Genomic DNA, 25046 nt, shown 5'->3' on the forward strand with positions numbered 1-25046 from the left:
ATGTGGAATTGGGGCAAGACTTGGGAATCAGCTTCCCACCTTCATGTTACTGCTGTTTGGAAATTGTGCTCACTGATTCTAACTGTCCTCATAATTGTAGCTATAACATTGTGGTGAAGAAAGGTTGTTGTCTCACATCTTGGGAATCGCCACATTATAAGGGTTGCAACTGGATCTCTTAGCTCACTGCGAGTGTTAGGTCTGAGACAAAAAACTGACACTATTTGCAAACATTGTACGTTTACAGGTCTCATTTATATGCGTGTAACTTTGTTTTACCCTTCTTCAATTCCCGTATTTACTGATGAACTTCGGTGGACCCCCCCCCCCCCAAGATTGAGCGTGTTTGACGCCTTGTGAAGAACACTTCCTACAACATACATTCTGAAAATATCCCAACACCGGTAAATCGGCTTTCTTTCCTTGGGATTCGCCCAACAGGCCAAACGATATAATTTAAGATTCATATTTATTTGTTTGCTGAAGTTAATAACGCACGGTGGCAAATATCTCAAGTTGGTCTATTTATCCGAATAACACCCTCCCCCTCCAAATTGTTTAACTTCTTAAATGTTAAATGTTGATTATGTTTTTATTTCCAGGACGTGTTCGCGGCTGTTGGCGTTCTCAGGTTAATGCTACCGAAACATTATCGACACTGCTTGTTTTCCATAAGCATGCGTTCAAATTTAGATCAGTCACGAGTAAACTAATCCCAAATGGTAGTTGTAATTACTGTGTTTTTTTCTTTTCCCACAGCCGGGAGCACACCCCCCCCCCCCCCCCCCCCTCTCTTTATTTTTTGGGTGTAATCAGGCTAAAATAGTCATCGGTTATCACCGCTTTAACTGCCCAGGAGCAGGACTTATCTCACACGAAAAGGTGTTATGTAACCACAAGTGGTCGGTCCTCCCATGCAGAGCGGGCAAAGGTTGAGACAGGCGGGGACAGGCGGGGCGGCGCAGCGCTGCAACCTATTACAAAGCGAAGAGCGAGGAGCGACCTGTCAACTGGCCCAAGAAGGACAGGAGAGAAGAAAAGTCGTCACGGTAATCGAAGCGTAAACCTCCCGCCCTAGTGGACGTTTAAAAACAAGAGCAGGATTTTCCTTTATCGCTGCCCTCTTTCTAATTGATCTTCGCGTCGGGAGCGGCTGTACAATCCTCAGCAGTGTCCTGAGACTGTATGGTCGGCTTCACAGCCAGAGTGTTCTCACCACCTCAACCAACTTGACTCAACTGGACATTTACTTTTACACTCGGGAAAACAAGAGGCTGACAAGCAAAGGAAAACATAAATAAAGTCCCCCCCACCACCCCATCTCAAAACAAAACAAAAAAACCCCCATCAAAGAACAACGACGAAAACGTTCGGCTCTGCGAGTGTGTGAAAGAGGGCGAGAGAAAGTGAAAGTCGAAGAGAGAGAGAAAAAAAGTATGAGTCGTGCCTTCTGCACTGTATTGCAAGTTTGAACCTCGATTATCACCAGCACTTGTCGCTCTTCTTTGCTATAAACACGAATCGCCAGGACCATGACAGCCGAAAAAGAAAAGAAAAGGTAAGACGTTAGAGTCAAATGTTTTTTGAAAATTATCAGTAATAATTAGTTGAAGTCACAACTTGCTGGTGACAAGGGACGAGATGTCTTGGATACCGACGCACAAATGGAGAGAGAGAGTTATAAGGTGGTCTCTGGTTGGCGCTGCGATTGTTTTGGGGTCGAGTCTGTGGTCGAGGTGAGCAGGTCGTAGCCGCTTGTCAGCTGCGACCCGTCTCATTGCTGCCACTTTGCCTCTCTCTCAAAACCCTTCGCCAAGGGCAAAAAGACAGTCCGCTCCAATCAAGATCCGCAAGCACTTGCGAAAGGGACCGAGTTATTTGAATAGTTAGTTAATATGTTTTCCTCTCACTCCCACCCCTTTCGCATGTTTGCTTTGCTCGGGCTGTTTGCGGAGTCCCGCGCACGGTATGTTTTCCACATAATGACAACAGGCCGGAGCCGCGGGATTGACCTCTGACAACTCGGCACAACTTCCACTGGACTCCGGTTGAAAGAGGATTTTATTTTAACGTTGAAACTTTCGTTGCAACTAGACACTCTCTGCTATGTACCAACATTTAATCAAAGTTCAAAACTCCCACACAACTATCCACGTGTTTATCATAAACCGGAGCAATTCTGATGCATAATTGTTTTTGAAACGATTTTATTTTGCACCGCCAGTTCCGTTTTGCGCTTCAGTCAGAATTATCCCTGCATTCGCAGCGAGAGCATCACATTTTAATTTTCGATGCATGAGGGAAAACCCCCTTTAAATCCCAGCGTTTGTGTTTTTTTTCCTTCCCAGCTGATGGTTTTTCCTAGTTGACAATAAATCATTTGTTAATTAAGATGTGGAGGAAATAATGAACTGAGATTTCTGAACGTTTTGATAGAAGCGGCCTGGACTTTTATGTACATTATTTCCTTTCACCCATTGCAACCCCAGCGCTTGCAGACGCCCCGACAGCAGCTGATTAATATTGTACTCGTATTATGCCAAATGGGCCAAATTCAACAGTTGTTTCTGAATGCTGCCTTTTTAGCGCAAGTTGTAACACGTTACAACGCGTATAGCGGCATGATGAGTGATAATGGGGGAATTGTATTATAACAGCGGAAGACTCGACCATAAACGTGTTTCCTAACTTAACGCTGAAAGGGCAACTGTTGGCGTTAAAATGAGATGCAATAATACTTTTCTTTTCCTCTAGGAATTTAACCCCAATTAACGTTTACTTTCTCAGTGGGCCGTTCCTAAACTTCAAAGCAACCGTACTGCAGAAATGAAACGTAAATTTGTGAAACGATGGCAAAATAATCTTGCAGGAAGTTAAATCCTCCGTAACCTTTTATAATTGACATAAAAGAAAAGTAACTGGTCTCCATTTTCAAGAAGAAGTCTGAAGAAGGGTCTCAACCCGAAACGTCACCTATTTCCTTCGCTCCATAGATGCTGCCTCGCCCGCTGAGATTCTCCAGCATTTTTCCCTACCTTCAATCTCCATTTTCAGATCAGCAGGTAAAATGCAGTAAACCTTCATTTGCATTGTAAACATCTTCGTATATAACCGGATTCAGCATACGCTTCGCTTTGTAAACCGCGCTACTATCGCGCAACTTATTGGTAACAAAGTATATAGATAATAAATGTAGGAAGGAACTGCAGATGCTGCTTTAAACTGAAGATAGACACAAAATGCTGGAGTAACTCAGAGGGACAGGCAGCATCTCTGGAGAGAAGGAATGGGTGTCGTCTAGTGCCGAGACCGTTCTTCAGACCAGTCAGGGGAAAGTGAAACGAGAGATATAGAACAAATGAATTAAAGATATGCCAAAAAGTTACGATGATAAAAGAAACAGGCCATTGTAGGCTGGTAGATAGATAATAAGTCCAATTACATATTTGAATATTGAAAGAGTAATACAGCTTGCTGCTCTTCATCGTTATTTCATTGACTGACTACAGTGGTGTATAAAGAGGGGTGGGATTTCAATAAGCTAATGCACGATTGTTTAAAAACCTTGCAACAGGTTCATGTAAAGGGACAGTTGTCCGGCGTAAATAACCTGTGGAGCGCTGTCCAGAATCACAACGCAAGTTCACCGCTGCTGGACTCGCTTGGGTCCAGTTTGAAGGACGTGATTTCCAGTCGGCTCACGTTTCGAGCATCCTTATTCAAACGAAGGGTTGAAACCAGATCAGTGCGTGTGTAGGAAAACGAAACTGGGGTGATCTTCCAGGGGACATTTTGGGAAAAGCAGTGACAAGCAAGGATGAACAGGTTCCCTCTTTAAACGGCATTGTCTAAATGATGGGAAGGAGGTGAGATGGGACGAAAGATTTTGTTCATCTTTTCTGGGAGATCCTAAAGTTTAAATAACACGAGTTAAAAGTTGGAAATATTTCTTCATTTAACCCTCTTTATTCATAAACGCGGCACCTGTACACGTTATGTGAGATGGGAGTAACTGTCTCATTGCTTTCCGAGTTTACGCATACTTGCTTGTTATTTCGTGAATTAAGTGTAAATTCGTCGAACCTGGTCGTGTGGTAAGAAGTGCACTAAGGAAAACGAAAGTTAACGAAATTGGTGCCGAAGTGGCCCATTGCAGTTGTAACCTGTATTCTGTCGGAACAATAGGTGCAGGAGTAGGCCATTCGGCCCTTCGAGCCAGCACCGCGATACACGTTGATCAGTATTTCCGAAATGGATCCGAATCAGCATCCACAATCAGTACCCCGTCCCTGCCTTCTCCCCATATCCTTTGACTCTGCTATCTTTAAGAGCTCTATCTAACTTCCCTTGAAAGCATCCAGAGAATTGGCCTCTACTGCCTTCTGCGGCAGCGAATTCCATAGATTCGCGACTCTGGGAGAAAATGTTTTTCCTCATCTCCGTTCTAAATGGAGAACTTAATTAATTTATAATGTTCAGGTTTTTCTATATTTTTTTACATGTAGTCGTGTTTGCTTTTAGTCGAGTAAACAATCTGGATGCACAAACCGGAGAGTGATTCCGGTGTTTCATCAACTACAGGTGTGCGAGAGAGAATTGAGGATAGGTGTTTGTGAAGAGTTTTAAATCCACCAGAGTAAATGTGGTTTTACATAAAGGCGCTTTTCTCAACTTTTGCTCGACGAATGTACTGCATTTCCATTTCTTGGTCATTAAATTCCAGTAACTTTTTTGAGAATCTTGGTTTATATTTTTCACAGATACGATGAATACTGACTGTTGATATCTCAATCCCATAGTAGTGGCTCTTCGGGTTGATAACCTTATTTTGTTTTTGTATTTAATTGTTATTTCATTGCTGAGGGTATGGAGGGGAAAGGATTTGGCAAAGCTGTTTATTTTATGATTGTCATTCCTCTTGCAAAGGTGATATATGCAGGGACGTGAAAACATTTCTGTTTTTGCTGGAAATACTAGATGGAGGATATGTGACATTAATGACCAACTCCAAATTCACAATAAGGAGTTGATATGTTGTTCTGTTTATTTGGTCCAGTCGCTAATCAAAATGTGAAAACAATTCTAATGTCCTGATCTTTTATTTTGTGATATTATATCTTATGCTAGTTGCTACATACCTGCATGGCACATTCGGAAGTATTTTTTTGAAAATGTAGTTCACTTATTAAGAATAAGCAAAGAGTTCCTGAGGTTTGTGTTTGGGCAGGTGGATAATGAGGAAGAGGATATAAGAATATGTTATTCTGGACCTCTTTAATATAAGGCAGCTGGAATTGCAATCTTGTTTGTGCATCTTGTTTGTACCCGTGAATGTAAGGCAAATTTAATTACAATGGGAATGTTGGCTGTTGCAGGTTCCTGGATTTTGTATACATTTTATATTTCTGAAGAACAATGTTGTGAATCTCTCTGCAACTGTATAGTTTTGAATGTGTGTGTGCCATTTGGATCCGTTCAGGATTTAGGTTTTGTTAGAAATGGATTTGATTTATTGAAGTGTGACCTAGGAAATATAATATGATTAATACTGCAAGTATTGATTTTGGAAACTAAACTAAGCATTTCGGAAATGCAAGCTAGTTAGCACTTGAAAAGGAAGGAAGAATCCAGGCTTCCAGCAACTCGTGTGCACATTTATTTTGGCAGACCTTGTGGGGTTTACATACGTTTGATTGCCTTACTAATAAAGGTATCACTGAACTACAGGTTCATATGTGATGGATGACACTTTGAATTTGGGGTACCTGAATCTCTTGTGCTCATTAAGTGATCTCAAAGCTAAAGTTGTGAAAGTATATATTTTAATTATAAAGAATATTGAAGCCAAGTCAAGATTGCTAATAATATGGGTCTTCCTGCAATGGCTCATAGTTAACCATGACTGTCACTTGGACTTCTACCTTGTAAATATTTGCCTGACAATCAATAATGCCATATTTAGTTGTACCACTTGAATTTACTTTACAGTTCCTGCGATAATGGCCCTGTGAGTATTTTTTGTGGCAGATTTTGCTAATAAGCATGCTTGCGTGTTCCATTAATGGAAGTGTAATAATTGAAGCTTGCACTAACAGTAATGATTCAGAATTTGACTGAAATATAAGCCATTGGTAATGTTAGTGATAGCCCAGTGAGTTTGTAAAATCAATCAACTCATAGCAGTTCAAACACTAACTATTATTTATTCATTATTTACTTAAAATTGACAAAGAAAGTAGGGTATTTAAAGTTGGGGATAAAAAACATTAGGTCTTTTAAAGCAAGTAGCCAGTAAGAAATGGGAATGGCTTTTGAAGGCATCAGTTGTGAAGCCCTTGAAGTAATACGTTTGGACATTGCAAAGACATTGAGGACAGATCTGTATAATGGCACAAAGGGAATGAGAGGAAGTGACCATTCAATAAACGAGGGACATAAAAGCATTTGACAAGGGCCTTCATAGTCGGCAGGTCCAGAAGATTGTGTCACACAGTATCCATGGTGAGTTGGTAGGTTGGATACACAACCCCTTCGTCATCGAAGACATAAGGTGGGGTGGGGACAGGGCTTTTTTTGATAACTGGAGGCCTGTGACCAATGGCCTGTGACCAAGGATCAACGCGGGAAACTCCCATTTCTAATATATAGTAATATTTTGGATGAAAATGTAGATGGTCTGATCAAGTTTGTAGTTGGAGTTGGAGATAATGCCGAAGGTTGTCAAGGGATACTACATGATATTAGTCATTTGGAAATATGGGCAGAGAAATGGCAGACAGTGTTTGATCTGGACAAGTGGTGCTGTGATGCTCTTTGGGGAGTCAAATGTAAGAAGAAATTATGCAGTAAATGATGGGACCTGGAGGAGCATTAATTAACATAAAGATCTTGGGCAAATTTTCAGCACAAGTGGATAGGATGGTAAAGAATGCCTGTGATGTACTTGCTTTCATTGGTCAGGACACAAATATAAAAGTTGGCAAGAAAATGTGTAGCTGTCTAAAACGTTTGGTGTACATTTGGAGCAGTATACACTGTCCTGATGGCCCCTCTATGAATGTTGGAGCTGTGGATAAGGCGAAGAAGTGGTTCACCAAGAAGTTGCCTGAACTTGAGTTTATTCTCCAAAAGGAGAGGTTGGACAAACTTTCTCTGAGGCATTTGGAGGCTGAAGGATGATCTGAAACAAATATATAAAAATATTGAAAAGCATAGACGGGGTAGCTAGTCAGTCTCTTTCCCAGGGTGGACATTTCAAATACTAGAGGACATATGTTTAAGATGAGTAGGTTGAGTGTAAAGGATATTTGCAAGACAACGTTTTTTTACAGGGTGGTGGGTGTCTGGCACATGCTGCCAGATGAGCAGCTAGAAGCAAATACGCCAGTAATGTTTGGGAGATATTTAGACAAATAAACTGGCCGGGAATGGAGAGATACAGACTCTGTGCAGGCAGATGGGGTTAGTCAGATTGCCACCATGGTCGGCAACTTGGGCTAAAGAGCTTGTTTCTGTGTTGCGTGTTTTATGTTCTTAAAACATCCCAGAGAGAAAGAAGGAAGTTGAAGTACCGAGCCAAATTACTGTGATTTTCAAAATTAGAGCAAAATGCCGAATTAATTTGAGACTAAAGAGGGTTGACAATGCAAGTGCATTCTTATCTAATACAGAATTATTGATGTAGCAATTTTTTTTTAAAGCATCATATCTTAAATTAACGATGGGATGAGATCTTATTAAAGTGGGTATTGAGAGTGATTGATTTAAAAGAGAAGGGAAAGGAGAAATAAATTGCAAATTAAATGCTTAAATCTGCTACAGTTACAGTAGTGTAGTTAATTTTAAGTCCCTGGGATTATAAATGGAAATTATTTATAATAGTTAAGACATGCCATCAGCAAGGTAGTTATGCTGAAGTGAAAATCGGCGGAAAATTATTTGGCGAGTTTAGTTTGATGCTATCATGCGATACAGGAATTTTGCGCCATTCAGTGCATTTCAGTGCTATGGCAAATGGAAAAATACAATTTCCTCAGAGTGGAATGGTACAACTCGGACACAGCCTTCAGCTGTCTGAGGATTAAGGTGTTTAAAGACCAGGAACTCAATCCCATTATCAATTATAAATGCCTATTGAGCAGCAGTGAGCCTCATTTTACTGTGTATTTTGGAGATTCAAGCAATTTTCAGTGGTCAATAACCCCACCTCCTCACGAATTCTCCAAACGCATAGATGGAGCACAATAATCAACATCAGTGTCCTCTCCCAGGTGAGCATCTGGTTCTGATAATGACCAGTCAGGCCACCATATATACTGGGTACACAAAAATGCTGGAGAAACTCAGTGGGTGCAGCAGCATCTATGGAGCGAAGGAAATAGGCAACGTTTCGGGCCGAAACCCTTCTTAAACACCATATATACTATCCAGCACCAGGGCAGCACAGTGATGCAGCGGTAGAGTGCTGCCTTACAGCGCCAGGGAGCCGAGTTCGATCCTGACTACGGGTGCTGTCTGTATGGAGTTTGTATGTTCTCCCTGTGCCCGCATGGGGAATTCCCCGGGTGCTCCGGTTTCCTCCCACACTCCAAAGACGCACCAGTTTACAGGTTAATTGCCTTTGGTAAATTTGTAAATTGTCCCAGTGTGTAGGATAGTGCTAGTGTACAGGGTGATCGCTTGACGGCACGGACTCGTTGGGCCTGTTTCCATGCTGTATCTCTTAAATCTACGGACCAGACTTGGAACAAGCACTGTTCTGAATGTTGTGTAAGAGGTGCTTCAGGAGGGAGGGGGAAGCATTTCCTCAAATTCTTCTTGGGAAGTGTGTGGAAGAGGGCAAGGAGCAATTGCTATGTAATATCCCTTATTGACTCATGAGTCTCCTGTTTGGTAACGTTCGAACCAGGATGGACCAGACCATATTGAATCCCTCTGAGAGCACATGAAGGTGAAGCAGAAAGAGCCCTAAGGTTTAAAGCAATGTCAAGCACCAGCTTCCCTGCAGAACCTTCTCCCCCTTCTGAGTGTGCTGGTCCAACACCGCATATATCAGTCACCTCAGAACCCACAGGTCCTTTGCGGAAGCTAGTCTTCCTACTGTAAGCTCTGCTGAAGAACAACAATTGAAGAGACTTTTGACTTTTTAAATCTGAAGTTACTCATAAATATCAACGAGTATCATTTCCATCAGTTGCTTTGACAGCAAGAATGTCATTTTGTTCATTTAAAATAAATTTGAGAAAATAATCAATGAATTAGCTTAATTGCGCTTGCACAGTAGCTAGCATGTGGGCACAGCTGACTTGCATATTCACGACTGTAAAAACGAATGTTTTGTTTGGACAAGCACAGTTGGTTTAGTTTAATTTTGAAGTCGGATCTTTTAATAAAAGAATTGCCCTGCAATTGCCAGCCTAGGTTCTCTCTCTCAAAGGCTCTAACAAGACATTCCTAGATACATGGAACCCTTTCTTGGAACTTGTTAACTCTCTCAACTTGTCCCCGGACTTGGAAGAGGACTGAGTGCTCTCCACCATTGTTCTGCTCTACTGCAGCTGCTCTCCCCTTAACCCCCCCCCCCCCACACTTATTTATTTAATTACTTACTTATTTACTGTTATTAGTGACCCCTTTTTTTAAAGTTTTTTTTTTTTTTTAGTACTTTTTGTTTCGTTTATCTTACCATATTTGTGTGGATGTGTATGTATGTGAGTGTTGTTCCGACCTGATTCGGGTGGGTTGAAGGTGGGTAAGGGTAAGGGGTTTGAGGGTCGCTTACATACTGTTGCACAATTATGCCTTGATTGTCACTGTCTGTTATCATTGTATGTATGCAAATTGCTGTGAAATTCAAATAAAAAGATTTAAATCAAGAATTGCCCTGCTCGTAACCTCTGGCAATTTGTGAAGTCAGCATTTTACTTTGATTTGTAGAATGTTTAGGGTGTTCCCTTCAAAAGATCTAGACAACAATATTCAGGAGCCTACCATGTTTAATTATTCAAGCTTCTGGGTAGAAAAGATTGCTATCTGATTCCTGCAGATTTTTGCATTGGACTTCATTGTGTACAGCAATATAGAACCAAAGCATCGGGCAGGTCTTGTTCAATTTCCCCAAACGTCATTATTTTTTCCCCTGTTGATTGGTGTCACTGAGTCTTGGTATGTTATAAACATTAGATTTGGTATGTTGTTTTCAAAAGGGAAGTATTTTAACCTTTGATTGAACGTAACACTTCCTCCACTTAAAGCAATCATTTCGTAGTTTAACAATCGAATATATATTTCACCTTGCTTAACGGCTTTGAAGTAAATGGTTATTGGGTACTTCAGATATTATTTTGTTTCTTTTGCTTGATTAAAACTTAAAATGTCCAATAAACAAAGTAAGCCCCGATCTAACACAACATTTCTCAAATTATTTGAAGAAACTTCACTCTTTGGCACTCTCATACTATTGAAATTGCAGCCAAGATTGATCGACCCTGTAAAGGGACACTGTAGTGGTGATGCTTGGTTAACCTGTACCTGCTGAAAGCAAGCAATGCATGTATCACTACAACTTGTGCTGCCCAATCATTTGTACAGTTACTGCATTGTGGAGCTGTACACTTGCAGAGCCAGAACATTAGTACTGGCTCACTTCACTTACAACTAGTTTGAATCTCTAAAAGCTGCGGTGCCTGAACCTGGCTAAAGCACTAGTGATCAGAGAGAAAGTGATTCTGACCTGGGAAACATTCACAAATGACAGTAGATGGGCGGAGTGTGGAATCCAAGGCACTGGAGATCTTGAAAGAAATGTTCAATAAGAATGTTGTCTGGGAAACCCTTCTGACACATCCCATTAGACCATGGGAGCGGATACCTACTGTTGTCAAGACACGAAGTTGGTCACCTGGTACCTGGACGCAATGTTGTAAGTTCATGTCACACTTTGTTCAGGAGTTATTTTTAATAGTGTTGGTGCAGTGGACCTTTTATTTACAACTTACAAATAAATGTAAGCACATTCCTCCCATTTTCTTACTCTTCCTGTTCTACCTCCTTTTGTAGTTTTCCTTTTTAAATACTAAGAATTGCAAATTGGCCAGGATATGGTAGTACTGATGGAAGAGAATGACGAAGGACTGCTAGTTCATTTCAAACTTGCTTCTAGATACTGAAATATAGATATTTAGAGGGCAGCATAGAAATTTGACCTGCATTTAATGAGATGGAAAGCATTAGTGACTATGAGCCATTAGATCCCTTTAAGAGACACAAAATGCTGGAGTAACTCAGTTGGTCAAGCATCATCTCTGGATAGAAAGAATGGGGGAAGTAATGTATGAACCTATTCCTTCTATCCAGAGAGGCTGCCTGGCCCGCTGAGTTACTCCAGCATTTTGAATTTATCTTCGGTGCAAACCAGCAACTGGAGTTCCTTCCTACACAGATTATTTTGTAAAATGGACAACGTAGGTGCTAATTTGCAGAGAATTGTAGAGCTCCACTAAATGTGATCACATGTAATCTATGTGATCTATTGCTTTGGATTTTGATCAGGACTTTGATAGACATGACTAAAAGACACAATGATTGAAATGACTAATAGAGACAATTATATGCTTGGTGCGTTGGGAAACTTGCCAGAACCTTTTCACTTAGTCTTGAAATATTTGGAGTAACCAAGTGCCAACCTGGCACAGGGCTTTGCACAGAACCTGGAGCCCATTTATACCAGCTAGAGAGTCATGGCCATTTCCATTACTGTTTCTATTTGTAGGCTCGGCCATTTAACAAACTCATAACAACTTCTGTTGCACCACTAGCAGGTGAAAACTGTAATGGCAACTCGCTGCGCTATGAGAATCCTGCTACAGAATCTCAGAGGTACAAAAGTTTTCATTATGTGCAAGTTGTGCAGAGGCTTAGGAGGCCTATTGGTTCCTGAAAGTTTCCTTGATGCCTGGTAGCCACACTTTAAATTTTTTTTTTTGTTGTCATCCTTTCATTGTCCTGGCATGCACCTGCTCATTGAGACCAGGATCCCACTTGCATTTCTGGTAGCCTTATTGACACACTCTGTTCCTTTGTTGAATCTGTACCTTGTGAAATTGGAAATATAAAGTAATTTGCTCTTTATGGGCAATTAGGTGAGTAAATATTTTTCAGTGTTTGGCCGCAATTGATCAGTTGAATGGTGGCGGGGAAGGAAAACAGTAATAGGGATGTTATTTTATTCCTTGCAGAAACACTTGAGGGTAGCCACCCTTTCCACAGCAATATTGCCTCAAGGCAAAGTAAATTTAAAATTGTTTTTAATTAAACTATCATTAGTCATTGAAAACTGTCAGTCAGTATAATTTCCTAAAGATTTGTCCTGGAAATAGTTTCTTCAGAGTGCCCTTATGCAAAAAAAAGTTTGTTGTTTTGGGGATGTGGAATGCAAGAAAAGTTTTTCATTTAATTTTGGGTACTATAATTCTGAGATTCTGATAAAATTACATGATGTGTCTAAGTTTTTTTGTAAATCTTAAATATTTTCAACAAAAACAAGTTGCATTCTGTAAATGTGAAATGAATGGTTGAACTAACTCCATGCATATCCACACATAATCCTCCGCCATTTCCGCCACCTCCAACGTGACCCCACCACTCGCCACATCTTCCCATCTCCCCCCATGTCTGCCTTCCGCAAAGACCGCTCCCTCCGCAACTCCCTCATCAATTCTTCCCTTCCCTCCCGCACCACCCCCTCCCCGGGCACTTTCCGTTGCAACCGCAACAAATGCAACACCTGCCCCTTCACCTCCCCCCTCGACTCCATTCAAGGTCCCAAGCAGTCGTTCCAGGTGCGACAAAGGTTCACCTGTATCTCCTCCAACCTCATCTACTGCATCCGCTGCTCTAGATGTCAGCTGATTTACATCGGTGAGACCAAGCGTAGGTTGGGCGATCGTTTCGCCGAACACCTCCGCTCAGTCCGCAATAACCTACCTGACCTCCCGGTGGCTCAGCACTTCAACTCCCCCTCCCATTCCCAATCCGACCTCTCTGTCCTGGGTCTCCTCCATTGCCAGAGTGAGCAACAGCGGAAATTGGAGGAACAGCACCTCATATTCCGTCTGGGGACCTTGCGTCCTTATGGCATTAACATTGAATTCTCCCAATTTGGCTAGCCCTTGCTGTCTCCTCCCCTTCCTTAACCCTCTAGCTGTCTCCTCCCACCCTCCCATCTGCCCGCCCTCGGGCTCCTCCTCCTCCTCCCCTTTTCCTTCTTTCTTTCCCACCCCCCATCAGTCTGAAGAAGGGTTTCGGCCCGAAACGTCGCCTATTTCCTTCGCTCCATAGATGCTGCTGCACCCGCTGAGTTTCCCCAGCAATTTTGTGTACCTTCCATGCATATGAATCTTCCTGTGTGTGAACTTTGCTGGGATGTTTTTGGGATTTAGATTTAGGACATTCAAGGCTTCTTCTGTACATTAACTCAGCTTCCCTCTTGCAGTAAAGGTCAAGGTTCCAGTTACTTACTGTACCTGCATGTTAACTTCCTGTCTTTATGTATGAGGAGTTCCCACATCTCTCTCTGTTTCCACATTTTAGAGTCTCCCTCCATTCAACATACACTAATTATTTTGGTTTTTCTAATCAAAGTGGACAATTTTCACACATCCCATCTGGAACTTGCCCACTCACTAAACCAATCTATATCCCCTAGTAGACCTTTTATATCATTGCATATTAGTTTTCCTCTATTTTTTGCATCATCTGTCACAGCTTAATATTTTGCTCCGTTCTTTTGTGTAAATGGTTGATGATCTGGCTGTGAACATTGTGGCACCTGCTCCTGCGTCACATTGCCATCCTGAAAATGAACCATTATACCTGACTCTTTTGACTTTAACCAGTTTCTTCTCTACGGTAATGTATTATTCTCAGTGCTGTGAGATTGTCAAGTGCAATAACAACTTTATGTGCCACCTCATCAAAAGTTGAGGCTCTGGAAATACATTATGACCGTTGATTACATTCTCCATTCTGATCAAGCTCATTCTGATATGTTCAACTCTCTGCTGTTTTCTCTGAATCTAATTTCATAGTTCATATTTCGTTATGACATAGGCGTGACATGACTTTGCCCTTCGAGTCCAAGCTGGCTCTTAGACCAACCATCACTACCATTCCTCCACTTATTTTTCTATAACAAATTATCTCGTACATGCCCAATAATATTCCAATTCTCCCACTATTCATTTGCACTGGAGGTAATTTAGAGGGCAGTTAATTTACTAATGCACGTTTTGGGATTGTGGGACGAAACCAGATAATCTGGGGGAATTGGAGAACGTGCAAATTCCACAGTAACAGCACTAGATGCAAGGCTCAAAACCATGTTGCTGGAGTTGTGACACGCCTGCAATACCATTTGAAAGGTGCTTTCTTGAAACATTTATGCAGAATGGTATATGCATCAGGAGCTGAGAAATTGTACTCGTGAGGGAGTTGTGCGAAGCAGACAGGACCCTTATTTCTGATGTCTGCTGTTTGTGTTACTTTTGCAAAAATCCATTGGTTGAATAAGAACCCGAATTTGGCTTGCCCAAGTTACTGCATGGGCTTAATCTCAGCATTTTACTCGTTTGTTTTCTTTGAACAACATTCAGCGTGACTTCTTCAAATTGCATGACTTCTTCAAATTGAGCTGCTTATGAAATTTGATATAATCTATGTCTTATTTATTTACCTATTTATCTATTTCTTAGCTCATTCGATTATGTTTTTGTACTAAAAAAATTAATTGTAGACCTCAATTTATCATCACCAATGGTGAGCTTGCTAAATTTAATTAACCAATTCAGTTTTGCATCTTGCATATTTCGATGATTGGATTCAAAGCAACTGCAAAATTAGAAGCGAGATGTAGAAACTTATGGCCGTGCAATGTTTGCGTCTAATTTTATTTGCTTAACATGACAATCAAGATTGTTTCTGCGGGTCATTTCTATGGCAGGACCAAAGGTATATCAATACAGTTTTTCCTGCTGAGGAAGTGACACATTGTTTAAAAATATTTTATTGTGGTGCATTTTAAAAATAATCTTCCTTAGCCAGGCAGATCACACAAGTTATGATAATATCAAGTCATCATATGTTATGACAATGAGATCTTTTGTAGTATAGCTTGTTTCCTGTTTTTCCTTCCCCGAACCTGTTTGATGAGTGAATGTCCTATTCCTTTTCAATATTTACCTACGTAGACAGCGTCATGAAAGGGTTGGTCTCTGGGTCGTATAGACGGCCGACTTGTCCTTGGCTAGGGAGGAAATAGATCAGCATTGTTGTTAAAAGTATTCATTGATTCCTTTTGTATTTTTTCTTTTTATTTCTCAGCAGCTGTGAATTCTTCTCCCCCCCCCCCCCCCCCCCCCCCCCCCCCCCCCCTCCCAATTATTTCTGGTGTGTTTGAGTCAGTACACAGTCTGCTGCACTGTGGGTGCTTTAACAAATTCTACCCCTAGTCTATTGCGCTGGACCAGTTATTCACAGCCCAGATAGTTCATATGGAGGGATATGGATCATGTGCTGGCAGATGAGATTAATTTGTTTAGACATCATGTTTGAAACAGACACTGCGGGCCGAAGGGCCTATTCCTCTGCTGTACTGCTCTATGTTCTACGTTAGGGAGAGGGTGTGTATCTGTGAATGCAAGTAATTCTTGACCATCTGGATTTTGCAGAACCTCTGGGCAGAATAGAAAGTTTTTTCCTGCTGTTGGTTTGAATTGGAGGCAGCTTCAGTCAGCCAAGGTTAGAGAATGAAGGGTACAAAGACATTTTAAAATATTATGCATCGCATCATTATTTACGATATTTATATTTGGCAAATGGAAGAGCTGCAATACCTCCAAACAGGCTTCCATATTTAGTAGCTTAGAGGCCTATTCTGGCCAAGACTGATATAGGAACACTGGTATGATTTGTTAATAGTGCACACTCCTTTTCCAGACTTTGCAAATGAGGAAATAATTATAAACGTAACCATCTTTAACACATAACTTTGATGCCATATGATCAATAATTGTAGAATAGGCCTGCAATTGGTACATATGCACTTGTTGAATCACATATAATAAAGCATGAAAGTTTCCAGCTTTTTTTCTCATCTGGTAGAAGGCATCAAGACCATCTAAATTAGTCTTGATAGGCTTGGTCTAAAGTTCACAGTGCACGTTTCCAAGATTGCAGAGTTATCTAGTTGTTATGAGCTGATAATTGTTGACTTTACAAGCTGTAATGGAATTTCTGTGTTACGAAGCTGGCTTTTTTAAAGCCCTGTCCCACTGTACGAGTTCATTCAGGAGTTCTCCCGAGTTTGCCCTGATTTGACTCGGTGATTTACGGTAATGGCCGCTCGCAGGTACTCGGGGCTCTCATGGACATTTTTCAACATGTTGAAAAATCTTCACGAGTCTTCCCGAGCTTACCGTATTTCCCGAGTACCTGCCGTTAGCGTTACGAGTCGCTAAGAGACGTCCCCGAGCTCCGATGTACCTGCTACGTACATTCTACGTGCTTCCACGAGTCTGATTTTTTTTTTAAACTCGGGAGAGCTCTTGAATGAACTCATACAATGGGACAGGGCTTTAACTTCCTCAAATGCTGATCTGAAGTTGAAGAATGAACAGCTACAGCTGTGAATTTCTTCAGTTCCTCTGTCTAAAACGTTTTAGGCAATTTTATCTGACTTGTTATGATGGAGGGACATGTGATCCTAAAGGTTTAAGCTGCTCACTTTAGGTGCTGCAGACAGAAATCTTGTAAAAAGTCACCACCTGAAAGCAGTTATCAAACATCAATCTGAAGAAAGGTCTCAACCCGAAAGGTCACCTATTCCTTCTCTCCAGAGATGCTGCCTGTCCTACTTTTTGAGTGTCTTTGGTTTAAACCAGCAACTTCAGTTCCTTCTTACACAATCTAGAACAACTCTTGGTTCAATCCACAACTAATTACGCCATGCTTGTATTATGGAGCAGCATTTGAACCTTGATTATGTGAACACCAGAGCCTCAAATCTGGGAGGTATTTTCTAAATATTTTGAAGTGCTTAATTTTATAAATACTTAATATTTTGCAATTTATATAGTGGTTAGTTTGAGGCCAGAGCTTGGTTTGAATCAATGCTAGATATTTTCTCCCTGTGGGAACATAGCAAAGTGATTCAATTGTTTTTATCAGTTTAGTCTTTTAGCCCTTTTGCCAAGACAATGGGTACATTCCTGTTTATTTCTTATCAGTTTTGAAGTTCATTCACTTTGACCTCTTTTATTAGGTCATAGATGATCCATGGTAGCATTTCGAAGGTGGTGAGACTGACTAATGCAGAAGGAAGAATAGAACTTCTGGTTTGATAATCATGGTTAGGCAATCATGGTGTCATTGCTGATGACAATGAACTCCAGGGAGGGTCAAAGATATCTGCGGGATGATCATATTTAGTCATACTGCTGGAGGAAAGTGCATGCAGAAAAATCCTGACATCCTTGAACTTTGATGATGGCAGATTTCCAGGTCTATTGGATATTAATCCTATTATCCCAGCACACTTCTAGCAGCTGATCTGGTAGCAAAAAGCCTTAAACTTCTGGATAAAACCTTCCCCCCGAATCCCAGGCTTTTGCAATTCACAAACCACAGTTAGAACAATCACTAGAATCTCCCTCGCCGTCCCTTTCAAACTCGTCCAGCTCTCGAGAACTGCACAATTTCAAGAAGGCTATGCTTGCGCTATGATTCCAATTGGGTTTTAAAATAATCTGCATCACCCTGGTGGGCAATAGAAACTCTAGACTTCTGCATTTTGCCAAAAAAAAAGGTTTTGCTATTGGAATTGATGATGTGCATGATTCATAGTATTGATTATGCATGATATTTGAGATTTAATAACTTCACCACGTACCTTCACTAAACAGAATGCACTAATTCAAGAACGTGGACTAATGCAATCTCAAAAGACAGTCTAGTTTAGAGATATAGCATGGAAAGAGGCCCTTCGGCTCACCGAGTCCGTGCTAACCAGCGATCCCCATACACTAACACAATCCTACACATTAGGGACAATTTACAATTTTTAACCAAAACCAATTGACGTAAAAACCTGTATGTCTCCAAGTGAAGCAAAGTAGTGAAGTCCAGTTTAGTTTTTTGTTTAGAGATACAGTGTTGAAGCAGGCCCTTTGACCCACTGAGTCCGCGCTGACCAACGATCACCCATACACTAACTCTATCCTGCACACTAGGTACAATTTACAGAAGTCAATTAACCTACAAACCTACACATCTTTAGAATGTGATGGGAAACAGAGAGCACCCAGGGGAAACCCACGCGGTCAGAGAGAATGTGTAAACTCCATGTGTAAACTCCATGCCGACCGCAGCCAAGGTCAGGAATGAACCTGATTCTCTTGCGCTAAAAGGCAGCAACTATACTGCTGCGCCACTGTGTCGACCAGTACTAGGATTTGACTCGGCGATGCACGAGGATCTGCAATATGTTTTCAACTCTGGTGTGCAGCTTGGTGATGGTGGCCTTCAAGGCAGTAATGATCTCTGGTTTTGGGAACACTATATTAAAATGCCATAATTTGCCAGTGGCGAATGGATTCAAATGGGCTTTCTTCTGAATTATTGCAGGCTTGAGCACAGTTGAAGTGTATTCGCCATGGGAAATGTCACCATATTTCCTAACATGTCCCTTGCAATTGGCAGAAAGGCTATGGGATGTCTACATCCCATGCAATATGTAGAAGAGAACTGCAGATGCTGATCTATTCTGAAGATAGACATGATTAGCATTAAGTTACTCCCTTTTCATTTTCTGTTCTATCTTTGATTTTGGAATTTTGATTTTGAAAATATGAAGTATAAAAGTTTAATGACCATTTGCAAAAATCCTTGTGCCGTATCGATTTTCAAATAATTAGGCCATGTTTCATACGGAAAATGTGTTTTCAAGAAAGGAAGGAAGTCCGTAAAATTCCTCATTAAAAGCGTGAATTTTGTTTCCTTGACCTGTTTGAAATATAAAGGAAAGTAAAGGTTCCATTTGAACAAAGATGGATTCCACAAGAATGCAGTCGCTGTTAAGTCCAAGAAATATGTAAAAGAACATTGTGTGCGTATTTTTAATCTTGGTTGAGGTTAGAAGTTCAGTTGAGAAACATAACGGAACAGATGCTCCCCTTTGTGACAATGTACCCACGGTCACTTAAGTAGTTAATCAGTGTTGTAGTAATGAGCACATTAGAATTTAAAAACAGGGAGGCTGCATGCCTGTTGATTGAGCACAGAAAGGATTATTGCCTACATGCAGCGTGCAGAATAAACCCTCTTCCCCACAGTGGGAATGACTGCCACTGATTTGGCCCATGTGGTTGAACTCTTGCCTGTCAACACAAGTTCACACGGACTATTCAACGAGCCTGCCCAGAAGACTGTCTCCTCGAACTTCCTGTGGACTTGCATAATATTTCCTTGCTTCTCGTATAACTATGATATTTGGCTGGATCGCTGCCCGTGACATGTTTGTGAATTACAAAAGCTGTTGTCAAAGGACAAGCAATGGTAAACAATGAAACCTATCACACGGCTATTATATGGCATCAGGTTATATACTAAGTTCTGGGCAGACCCAGTGATTGCCTTTTGAAGAAACCCTGAAGTTTGAAATTATCTGTTTGGAACATTAAATTTGACACGTACCATATAGTTCATGTCTGAAACAACATTTCAAAGCTGAAAAGAAGAGTACCAGCAGTTGCTTGTGTCACTTTTTTCTGTTACGCAAAAAAAAGCTTTGCTGGTTTACAACTGTGATCTGTCAGAGTTATGGCAATGTACTTTGCAAATTCTTCTCATCTAGACTCTGCGACATTTTGTTTAAAGGCAAAATAAGAGTTGGAAGATCCCGAATTTCACACTTTTATTCACTAGTGTGTGGGTGCTTGTTGGTCAGGACAGACTCAATGGGCCGAATGGTCTTGCTTCACAGCTGTATCTCTAAACTACATTTTTATTCCAGTTCAATCTGTTTTGGATTGCAGTATTTGCTCTTTTCAGTCTAGGTAACTAAACAGGAATTCGCAAGTCCTTTACAATTAATTTAAGGTGTATCAGTAAGGTCCAAGGCCTTCTGCAGATTGATAATCAAATCAGGACAAGTAAAAGAGAGCAATTCAGGGAGCAGAATAGGTGATGGTAAATAGATAAAAATGTGATAGTCGTTTTTTGACTGCTTGGGCGAAAGATTTAGTTCACAGTACTGCAATTTGAGCCAAGAAGTTTACTTGACAACTTTTTGAAGTGTACTTTGATGGTACAGGTCACTGTGGCCACTTTTAAAGGATGATGCATCGGATCATCAATTTGGGACTTTATCTTGCACGAAACATTATTTCCTTAATCATGTATCGGTATATTGTGGATGGCTCGATTGTAATTGTGTATTGTCTTTCCGCTGACTGGTTAGCACGCAACAAAAGTTTTGACTGTACCTCAGTACACATGACAATAAAATAAACTACATTTATCAGGTCAGCAAGAGTACTACTTGGGTTAAGTTATTTGGATCTCATGAGGACCAAGATGAACAGGAAGCATAGGAGCAACAATGTATAGGAAGGAATCTCCAATGCTGGTTTGCACCGAAGGTGGACACATAATGCTGGAGTAACTCAGAGGGTCCGGCGACACGTCTGGAAAGAAGGAATGCGTGACGTTTCAGGTCAAGACCCTTCTTCAGACTGAGGACACTGTGTTGGTATACACAACAAGGTGTAGCACCACAGACGACCAGGTCAACGAAGGTGAGCTGGCAGAAGCCTCTCCAACGCACAGCATGAAAAGGACATAAATAATCTTGCGTAACTACAGGAGTCTAGGAATAGTTGAGATCTGTCATCTGCTAATGACAGCTATATAAAACCTTCTGTCAAAAGATGACCACTTGATACCAGCTGTTACATATAAAAATAAATCTAAATTAGTCACCTAGAGCATCCAACAACATCTCCCAAACCCATGACTCCTATCACAAAGAAGGGCAAGGGCAGCAGGTGTATAGAAACACCATGTCGATTATGAGCACAGCCCTCCCCACCACAGAAACCATCGACATGAGTTGCTGTCACAAGAAGGGATTGTATCAATCAAGGATCCTAGCCATTCAGATTAGACCCTTTTGCTGCTACCAATGGGCAGGAAGTACAGAAGTCATAAATACTGTCCTATGACTATCAGGTCCTTGAGCCGACCTACCAAACCCCAATCCTATCTCGGTAATGGAACTGCAGACCATCTCTTGCTGGAATATGGACTTGTTTTTGAGTTGTTTTGCACCAATATCTTTTTTTTTTGTGCATCCTTTTACTCTTTACTGTCTTGCAGAATATGTGTAACTTGTGTATTAATTTGTTGCTGTGTTGTCTGAGTCTATGTGCCTGTGTTGCAATGATACCTATATCACTTGCACCACCATGGACTTGTTTTTCGTAGTGTTTTGCACCAATGTCTTATTTTTGCATTCTTTTTCTCTTTACTGTCTTGCAGAATTTGTGGGATTTTTATGTAACTTTTGTATAAATTGTTTGTGTTGGCTGAATCTATGTGCATTGCCATTGCAAGCAAGATTTTCATGGTACTTGTATCTCACTGTATAAATGCATATGATAATTGACGACGTCCCATCCCATCCTGACTTGGTAATATATCTTTGCTGTTTTGTTGCTGGGTCAACCACAATATGATCCACATGCAGATGCGTGCAGGGTTCCTGGGTAGCTGCCACAGTGCCTTTGTCCTGCAGCATTCCGTCTTCCCTGATCTAATCTCATATCCAACCAGACTTGTTGGCTGAATAGAAATTTGGCTGCTCACGCCCGCTGAATAATGTGGTACACAGTGAAATTATGTTTTTTCATGAACTGCACGGAAACGTGCCCTTTGGCCCATTATGTATCTGTGCTGATTACCCAGTACCTACCTCATCCCATTTTCCAGCATTTAACCCCTGACTGCTCTTGCCACAGCATTGCAACTGTTCACCTAAATACCACTTGTCCAACTATATCTGTTTCCACCACACCCTGGGGCAGTACGTTCCAGATTTTAATCACCCCCTGCCTTTATATTAAAAAAAATACCATCCAGTCCCTTATAAATCACCTATTTTTATTGGATCATCTCTCATTATAGATCACCATGAGGTACGTTTCTCACTATTTACTCCACCTTGTACCACTTATAATTTTATATACTTCCAATCCTCCACTACATTTTCCTTTTTTAGGCTTTTTCCACTGCAACAAAGTCCACAAAGCTGGAGCTCCCAGTCCCAGGCAATATCCTTGTGGATCTTCTCCATCCATTCTCGAGTATAGCTATGTCTTCCCTATAGCATGGTGACCAAAAACGCACTCCATTCTCCAATGGAGAAGGAGTTAATAAAGCTGTACCTCCTTCCTGGGATGTGCTATGCCCTATTTAATGAAAGCAGTAAAGTGTGCTGTCTTACCACCAATGTCTTATACCAAGACTCTCATTTCCTTAGTATGTCCTGGGGATCTATCATTTATTCTGTATATTCTAGCCTTGTTAGTTCTCCAAAAATGTTTAGTATAGAGATGCAGTGTGGAAACAGGCCCTTCGGCCCATCATTTCTGCAATGACGAATAATCACCTGTATACTAGTTCTATCCTACACACAAGGGACAATTTACAGAAGCCAATTAACCTACAAACCTGTATGCGGGAGGGAACCCATGCAGTCACAGGAAGAATGTACAGACAACGCCTGTAGTCAGGATCAAACCCAGATCAAAGGCAGCAACTTTAAAGCTGTACCATTGTATCACCTACAAATGTATCTCCTCATATTTAATTTTATCAGTTTATCTTTATGACTTATTACTATCATTCTCCTTGCAGATAAGAGATGATCTTTCTATCAATAGCATTACCAGTTTTCCTGTCATTCCTGGTGGCGGCGCGACTCGTTGCAGCGGCTCCTACAGCCTGTCTGTCTTTTTTTTTATTTTTGTCTAGTTAAATGTAGTGTTTGTGTTTTTTTAAGCTTGGTTTTAAATGTGTATATGTGGGGGGCGGGGGGGGGAGGGGGAAACCGTTTTAAATCTCTTCCCTGTCCGGGAGACCCGACCTTTTCCCTGTCGGGTCTCCGTTGTCATTGGGGCCTAGCACCGTGGAGCGGCCTCCAACCTGAACGACCCGGGGGCTCGGGAGACTGCGGAGTTGCGGAGCTGCGGACTACTCACCATCGTGGGGCTGGCCGGCCTCGGTGCGTGGGGAGCGGTGGTGACTCGCTGCTGCGACTCGACTCCTGGGGCTCGGAGGCTCCAGCAACGCAGCCGCAGGTCCGGTGGACTGGGACATCGGGAGCTCGCGGGTCCGGGGGGGAGAGAGAGACCACTTCCCGGAGCTCCCGCAACGCGACTTCTCCAGCCCGTGTCGCGGGGTTGGAACGACCCGGAGCGGGGTCATACATCACCCGGCACGGCTTCATGGCCGTGGGACTCACCATCGCCCGCCGGGGGCTCCAACTTCGAGACTTCTAGACCAGGAGCAGGGCCGTAAATCGCCCCGCGTGGCCTAAAATGGCCGTGGGACTTATCATCACCCGCCTGGAGCTTGGACATCGGGAGAGAAATTGAGAGCAGGGGAGAGAAAAGACTTTGCCTTCCATCACAGTGGGCTCACTGTGAAGGATGTTTGTGTGAACTTAATTGTGTGTATGTCTGTAGGACATTGTTTTTGTTTGTATGGCTGTGGAAACAAAATTTCGTTTGAGTCTCACTGGGGCTCAAATGACAATAAATGTGTATTGTATTGTATTGTATTTACGAACATATTAATCAAACCTCATTCACTTCCAGATTGTTAAGGTAAATAACAAACAGCAAGTGGTGCACCAATGACCCATGTAGTCCTTTACTAGTCGCAGGCTTCAAATTGTAAACAAATACCTCATTTATGGCATACTGCACAGTAACGCAGCTGGTGGAGTTGCTGCCTCACAGCACTAGAGACCAAAGTTCTTGGGTGTGCAGATTGCACATTCTCTCTGTGAGGTGTGGGTTTCCTCTGGGTGCTTTGCTTTTCACCCATATCCCAAGGACGTGGGGGTCTGTAAATCACTATTTCTACAGAGGGAGTGGATGCGAAAGTGGAATGACATAGAATTAGTGTCAATGGGTGATCGATGGTCGGGATAACTCAGTGGTCGGTATGGCTTGTTTCCCTGCTGCATTTAGTTTAGTTCTGTTTTAGTTTAGAGATACAGCATGGAAACAGGCCCTTCAGCCCACCTAGTCTGCTCTGACCAGCGATCCCTGCATATTAACATTATCCTGCACACAATAGGGACAATTTACAATTATAACAAGCCAATTATCCTACAAACCTTGGAGTGTGGGAGGAAAATGGAGATCCCACAGAAAACCCACACCAGTCAGGGGAGAACATACAAATTCCATACAGACAAGCACCTGTAGTCAGGATCGTACCCTTGTTTCTGGCATTGTAAGGCAGCAAATCTACCACAGCGCCACTGTACCACCCCAATCTTTCAATCAATTCAATCAATTTCATATATAGTTTGTCTGGATCCATTAGGTTTTTATCTTTCGACCATTCCACCATATGGCACTTTGTCAAAAGCCGTATTGAACATAAATATAGACCATTTCGGCAACCTTGCCTTCAACATATTTTGTCGCCTCTTCCAAGAAGTTTCATTGGATTATTCAGAAATAATCTTGTTTTGAAAGCCATGATGTCTACTCTTGATTAATCTATGCCTTATTGTACAAACCAATATCCAAATACCAAAGATGTATTTTGGATTTGAAGACGAAATGCTGAAGAAGGATCTTGACCCATTCCTTCTCTCCAGAGATGCTGCCTGTCCCACTGAGTTACTCAGCTTTTTATGTCTATCTTTGGATTTAATGTTCCGTGATAACACGCAAGGTATCTATAATGGCCATGGA

The 25046-nt window shown here is 41.6% G+C and overlaps 1 protein-coding gene across 1 annotated transcript in view; it reads left to right on the forward strand.

The window, feature by feature from the left end:
• Positions 1–993: 993 nt before the first annotated feature.
• The window catches only part of epas1 (endothelial PAS domain protein 1), a 111700-nt gene continuing 87647 nt past the window's right edge, over positions 994–25046 (forward strand). Inside the window, exon 1 of the mRNA XM_033025534.1 lies at positions 994–1558. Within this exon, the coding sequence (XP_032881425.1) occupies positions 1533–1558 (26 nt within the window). The 5' untranslated portion in view covers positions 994–1532. The remainder of the gene's footprint in view (positions 1559–25046) is intronic.

This window comes from Amblyraja radiata, chromosome 8 (assembly GCF_010909765.2).
Source record: "Amblyraja radiata isolate CabotCenter1 chromosome 8, sAmbRad1.1.pri, whole genome shotgun sequence".
In the NCBI taxonomy this organism is placed as follows: Eukaryota; Metazoa; Chordata; class Chondrichthyes; order Rajiformes; family Rajidae; genus Amblyraja; species Amblyraja radiata.